Here is a 7188-nt window from a genome sequence, read left to right on the forward strand (position 1 = left end):
GACTTGGCGAAGATCCACCGAAGAATAAGAAGCAGCAACAATTTTTGAATTTTTGATCCCTCAAATACTTCAAAAAATGTCTTCTTCGGATTCGCCAACGTCTCTGATCATTTCCAAATCCACCGTCTTCCCCGAACGGCCCTCCGCCCTCGCCGACCTCCCCCTCTCAGTCTCCGACCTCCCCATGCTCTCCTGCCACTACATTCAGAAGGGTCTCTTCTTCCCCCTCCCTCCCTCCCCCATCATCCCCCTCCTCAAATCCTACCTTTCCCAAACCCTCTCCCGCTTTCCCCCATTGGCCGGCAGACTAACCACCTACCCCACCGGCCACGTGCACATCACCTGCAACGATGCTGGCGCGGACTTCATCCACGCGTCGGCCCCCAGTCTCTCAATCGGAGATGTTTTGAACCCTACTGACGTCCCCGACTGCATCAAGGAGTTTTTCGCTTTCGACAGGACCGTCAGCTACTCCGGCCACCATAACGCAATCCTGGCTGTCCAGGTCACCGAGCTCAGCGACGCCGTTTTCATCGGATGCTCCGTCAACCACGCCGTCATGGATGGCACCTCCTTCTGGAACTTCTTCAACACCTTCGCCGAGCTCTGCCGAGCATCGTCATCGTCACTATCACCAAACGAAAATTATAATTACACGAAAATGACAATCACAAGGCAGCCGGACTTCAGCCGGAACTCGGTTCTGATCTCTCCGGCGGTGCTTCGAGTTCCGGCGGGAGGTCCCAAAGTCACATTCAACGTCGACGAGCCGGTGCGCGAGCGAATTTTCAGCTTCAGCAGAGAAGCCATTCAGAAGCTCAAGGCACGAACCAACAACAAAAAATGGTCCGAAAACGGCGACGTTTTGCTGAGCGCCGTCGAGATTCTCGGGAAGCAGAGTAACGATCCCTACCAAAACAAAGACAATGACGCGAGAGTGACGTCGATTATCGAAAACTGGTCCAAAAATTCGAACGCGAACTCCAAAACAACGGCGGAGATCTCGTCGTTTCAGTCCCTGTGCGCGCTGCTCTGGCGATCCGTGACGCGTGCGAGGAATCTTCCGTCCTCGAAAACGACAACGTTCAGAATGGCGGTGAACTGCCGGCACAGACTTGAGCCGAAGCTGGACGCATTCTACTTCGGGAACGCGATTCAGAGCATCCCGACGTACGCGACTGCCGGGGAGTTGCTGTCGTACGACACGAGGTGGTGCGCGGAGCAGCTGAACAAGAACGTGAAGGCGTACGATAACGACAGGGTTCGGGGCGTCGTTGGGGATTGGGAGAGGGACCCGCGAGTGTTCCCGCTGGGCAACTTTGATGGGGCAATGATGACGGTGGGGAGCTCGCCGAGGTTTCCGATGTACGACAACAACTTCGGGTGGGGGAGGCCGATGGCGATTCGGAGCGGGCGGGCGAATAAGTTCGATGGGAAGATATCAGCGTTTCCGGGGAGGGAAGGAGGCGGGAGCGTTGATCTCGAGGTGGTTTTGGCGCCTGACGCAATGGCTGGTCTCGAAACGGACTCTGAGTTCATGCACTACTTGTCCAGTTGAGCTTGTAAAACGACGTCATATTATATTAAAAAGTAATAACTTAAAGGGAAGAGAAAAAGATAGGATGTGGAATTGTGGATGATGGGTTGAAGCTTGAAGGGTTCGGTGCGGTTGATAAGTATCCAACCTTGATCTGCACTGTTATGTGACCGTTGTTGGATTTATCCAATATAAATCAACTTTTAAGCGGTCTATTACATATAATAAAAATGTAATATTTGAGAATAATGTTTATTGTGATTTAATCTCTTAACGATATCAATCATATATAAGGTGTCTTATATTAGAAATAGGATTGATAGGAATTCTTAATTGAATATGATTATGATATTTGACTGAGAGGCTAAGAGGTAGTGAACCTATATCCATTCTTATATGAGAATTATGGTTGGTCATGTGATTATATATAGGTTTAGTTTACAAAGAAGTAGTGAACATATGAAGGCATGAGGTATGTAATCCATTCAAAGTATGTGACTTAGTTGATAAGCATGAATTTTCGAACATGTATTATTGTTTGTGGTTTTTTCTACGCCTGAAGAATTTAAACAGTGCTTTGATTAGTAAATTTTTATGTGTCGTAAGGGGAGAAGAAAATAAATTTTTCAAGGCTAATGTAGGGCATATATCGGAGATGTTTTCTATGGAAGAAAATAATTTTGGTTGTTCCTTTATTTAATTTGGTATTTACAAAGCTAATGCATGATTTTAATGTTGTGTTTGGTAGTCTTGTACTACATAAAGAAATATATAAAAGGAAAGGAACCCGTTTGACTTAAGAAAACATTTGAGCGATTTTGCTTTTAAATTAAAGGAATGTATTGTTCTTTCCCATTACATAAAGTATTTCTATTTTAAGTAATTGACTCCATAATGATAAGTATTGACATTCTTGCGGTGGAATAAAACGTGTTCTATATGTGATTAATCTCTTTCAAGTATGTTGTTAGGTTTCTTGAGATTAATTTAATGTCAAAGGGAGTCATGAAGGAATTAGTGTCATTTGTTGGCAAGACTCGAATCAGGTTATCATAATTTTGTCACTTACAGTTAATGAATCCATGTGACTTCTTGTATTATTTCAGGACGAAGTTGATCAATGCCTTTTCAACTAAGCAAGCCGCAACGGCTTAGTTGACAATGGGACTATGTTTTTTTAGTTACTTCGGTCAACATTACATCTTAATTAGAATAAAAGGGATAATCTTCAGGTGTGGGTTATTTCTTTTAGTTTAATTAAGATGGCATAGTATGAATTTTATTTCACAGAAGTTGTGAAAGTTTCATTTGTCCACAGGTGTTGAAGTTTTTCATGAAGGTACTCTTGTGACCTAATCTAGTACTGGAAACTAGTTAATTTTCTTGCCCGCATGTGTTAATTAATATAGTTTCATGAAGTTTATGGGGGAATAAAGTTCCATGTCTTCATTTACAAATATTTCCACTATGAGCCCCATTATAGGTTGTGGTTTTAAGGCATGGAAATTGATTGCATCATGACATATTTTTGTGTCTCTTCATGAGACTTGTTGATGCAAAGTACGTATTGAACCCATGAAGGTTAATCAAGGATTGCTAAGGTACACATTGTTTAAGTATAATGCTTGTAAATATTTTCAATTTGAACTGTGATGTCTGTTTAGAGGATGAAATTTGATCACTTGAGATTCCTTTGACATCGAAATTGAAATAACATGAAATTGAATTTGTTAGAGATGTTTAGATTCATGATAGATGAACATAATTTTTCTGGCAGATTGCTATCTTGATTAAAATCAGACGAATGACACGTGTAACGATTACCAAATGACCTGAATGTTTGATATGTTAAACATATATATGTCTTGTGTGTGCAAATTTTCATAATTTTTTTCTGTATATTTTAATTATGGTGAATTTACTAGTAACCCATGCTCATATAGACAGTTTTACTGGCAGATTGCATTGGGTTTTTGAGTTGTCACTTTAGACTACTATTTTGACCCAAAACTCCTCTATATTTTTATTTTATGAAGATTAGTATGTCTATTTTGATCTGTATAATTTGGTTGCAATCAAGCTTATAAATTAATTATGATTAGTTCTAAAGTAAGTGTAACTCGTTGCTGAAATTTTGTTTGACAACTTTATGTTAGTTGTAATGTCTATTTTATTATGTCTAAAATATAAAGCAATTTTATTTAGTTACATCTTTAAAGAGTGTTTGCCCAAGTGGGAGAATTAGTGAACAAAAATTGGGCTTCACACTCATTAACTTATTTGCAAGTCTAAACTCTAAAAACTTAGTGGGAGTTGTTCTAAAATTTTGAGCATTAAGTGGACTTGCATGATACTATTAAAGCGTTATTCTATCTTCCATGAATTTGTGTTTTGGTTGATAACTCGAATGACAATAACATGTTTAAGTTGCATGAATTGATACTTCATATAAGTGTACATTTTTGCAATCATTCGAATTCCTCAACTGATTATTTGTTAATCTTGACATAGAATTTTGGGGCTCATAAGGATTTAGCATAAATGTGAAATTATTAATACATATAAGATGGTTGTTGGATGCATGTTTTTGTGTAACAGTGGTGAATGCTTTCATGCTTAGTTGTTTGAGGTAATATGCATTCATTGACTGAGTAAGGCTATTCCCAAAGGCATATTTTAAAAAAATATGATTTAATGATGTTGCAGATCAGTGGGAGCTTAAGGTTTGTGTTGGCAATGTCTTACATTTGCAGATGACCTATAAGGTATGTATAGAATCCATGTATTCATTTTAATCTCCAGTTGGATTCATTAAGTCACATTTTTCGTGTGCTAGTCAATTATCGGATGAAATATATTTCGGATATCAAGTTGTTATCAAATTGCATATTAAATGGCATGGCATGGTTTGTGCACTGCCTTAGTTGTGAGGATTTCCATCTGCCCATAGGTGTTGGAAATCACCATGAAAGTAACTGGTATGGTGCATAGATCAGTGTCAAAAACATGTTAATTCATCTTACTCACAAGTGTTGAATTAATTTGCTTTATGAAGTTTTGGGATATTTTACTTGGACATGTGCCTATTTGCTATTTTTCAGTTGTGTCCATTGGCTACGAACATTGTTTGTCTTGTTATTGGTCTAATGAAAGTGATGCATGATTGTTTTGGAGATGTATTCACACCTGCAGGTTATGTTGGTTTCATTAGATGAAGGATATCTGTGTTGGCAGATTTAAGACTTTGAAGAAGCATAAGTTGGGCCTGAGATGATATAAAGTAAGACATTTTGGTTTTTGCTTTAAAAGTTTCATCTCTTGATCATAATTTGTGTTTCATGTGAACGAGGATTTTAGCATGTGTGATTATGAAGGTTATGGGTTTTGTCAACCTTACAACCTTGTTAGTTCCATGTTAAGAAATGCACTTGACAGAAACTGCATTAAGGATGAGATGTAATCACTGTTACATGGCCACTAAAGTGACATTAATCTCCAATCTCAAGTATAAACGTGAATATTACATTTTGTAGACCAAGTGGGAGAATGTTGGATTTATCCAATATAAATAAACTTTTAAGTGGTCTATTGCGTGTAATATTGGAGAATAATGTTGATTGTGATATCTCTTAAAGATATCAATCTTATATAAGGTGTCTTATGTTGGAAATTATATATTATAATATGAAATATTGTAATATATAATTTTAATAATTGAATGAAAAATAGTGTTAACCAATTTCTTAGAAGGGTTATGTTGTTTAGGTGCATTCCCTTGATAAGTGATGTATACTTATAGATGAAAAGTTACATCTCTTTAATAAGTAGAAATTGGATTCTATATAAACCCATGAAACCATTGGTATTAAATATAGAGAAAATTAGAGTTAATTTTTACTCTTGAAAAATAGGGTTTCCCCACTTTGTTTCTCAAATGATTCGTATGTCAAATTCCGAGTTGTGTCTTGAGAGTACGGAATATATAAAGTTCGCCATAGTCCGAAGATTGAAGTGCTTTGACTTCGGAATATAGATTGTTGAATCCTGGGAGATAGATGCCTATCGAACTACAAGCACAAGAGTATGGGCGAAATTCTATCTTTAGGACATTGCATTTATGCAAGCCTCAATCTCCAAAGTTTGTCAGTTTTTCTAACTTTATCTCTAATTGTTTATATTAATCTCATACATAATTGATGTTGTGATTTTCTTTATGATTACTTTCATTGAAATTCTTTTATTATTTTCATATTTTCTAATATTGCTCCAACAATCTAAAGATAGAATTTTTTTTATCTCTATGGAACAATCAGAAATATGAATGTTCACGATTCTCATATTGAGAGTTTAAAGCTGTGGCTTTAAAAGTCTTGGACAACATATGGTGTTGTATTCGATGTGAAGCCTAGAATTGATGCAATTAAGACTTTAATATCTGATTTAGTCTTGATGATTGGGTTGGATGATGTTGTGGTATTATCCATGTGAAGCGGTGTCAAACAACCGCCTGTTTCTTTTTGAAAAGATAAAATTTAAAATTATAACTTTCTGGGCAATGCATCACTTGATAAAAAGACGTAAGCAGTTTGCATGGGTAATTTGGATCTAGTATGTATATGCATGCTTACGTCTATATGTGTCTGCAAATTATCTTGAAAGCATGAATTGCATGACTTGTGTGATATATCTTATGGATAAATTTCTTAATTTCAAAGATTAATATTAATTTTCTACATGCCTGGGCGTTCATTCCCATTCGACCAAATGTGTGAGTTATATATGTGGATTGATTTATTCATACGACCATGATGCATCTCAATAACTGGGCATATATTTCTGTGATTATTCTTCTTGAGTATTTATAAGTATTGCAACCCTTAAAGTCTTGTACGTAAGAATGACTTCACTATTTGGGCAGAATCAATAACTATTTGTGAGATATCCATTCAAAACCATGTTAGTTGTTGACTCTTTCAAAGAGAGGTGTCGGTTAAGGCAAAGGCAAAGCCTTAAAAAAAAAAAAAATTTGCTTTATCAGCAATGCTAAAACGATGCTAGATTTGGTTTTGCCAAAGATCGTAGTAGTTTCTGGAAAAATTTCTTTTACAGAAAATAATTATATCTGTATAATCCCTATGCGAAGTTCTTTCTACGGGAAAGAAAATAAATTCCTTATGTCAGTATATAATGCCAAAAGAACTTGTGAATGTAAGAAGGATTGAAGGCAATGATAGAGAAACTTAAACTGTCAGTTTTGTTTCTCAATTAATTACCCGATCATGATGCAATCTTTAATATTGTGGCTTGACATCTACAAACATAAGAACCTGGAAGTCTGATATGATGTTAAGGTTGACGTTAATGTTGTGCAAATGAAGCTTAATGCTTCTTGGTAGGGTTACATGCATGAGAATGGCTTTTGATTGCGTTGACCTATTTTCATCTGGTACTTATTTCTTTGAAATTGTGCTACATGTGTGTTTTGTTGAAATGATTATTTCAATTGTAGTTGCTTCTCTAACTAAAGGGGCATCTGGTGTGAACAGAAAGGTCTGTGGATTTGAACAGACGTATATATATATGGGTTGCTAAACCGATGCGATAAAGATAGGGTTGTATCTGTTCAAATTGAACAAGACTGTCTCTTCCAA

The 7188-nt window shown here is 37.0% G+C and overlaps 1 protein-coding gene across 1 annotated transcript; it reads left to right on the forward strand.

Annotated features, from left to right (window-relative positions):
• LOC103415194 (uncharacterized acetyltransferase At3g50280-like) lies at positions 1–1690 on the forward strand. Its single transcript, XM_029101762.2, has one exon. The coding sequence runs from the start codon at positions 77–79 to the stop codon at positions 1556–1558; it is 1482 nt and encodes a 493-aa protein (XP_028957595.1). The 5' UTR covers positions 1–76; the 3' UTR covers positions 1559–1690.
• Positions 1691–7188: the final 5498 nt, after the last annotated feature.

Source organism: Malus domestica, chromosome 01 (genome assembly GCF_042453785.1).
Source record: "Malus domestica chromosome 01, GDT2T_hap1".
In the NCBI taxonomy this organism is placed as follows: Eukaryota; Viridiplantae; Streptophyta; class Magnoliopsida; order Rosales; family Rosaceae; genus Malus; species Malus domestica.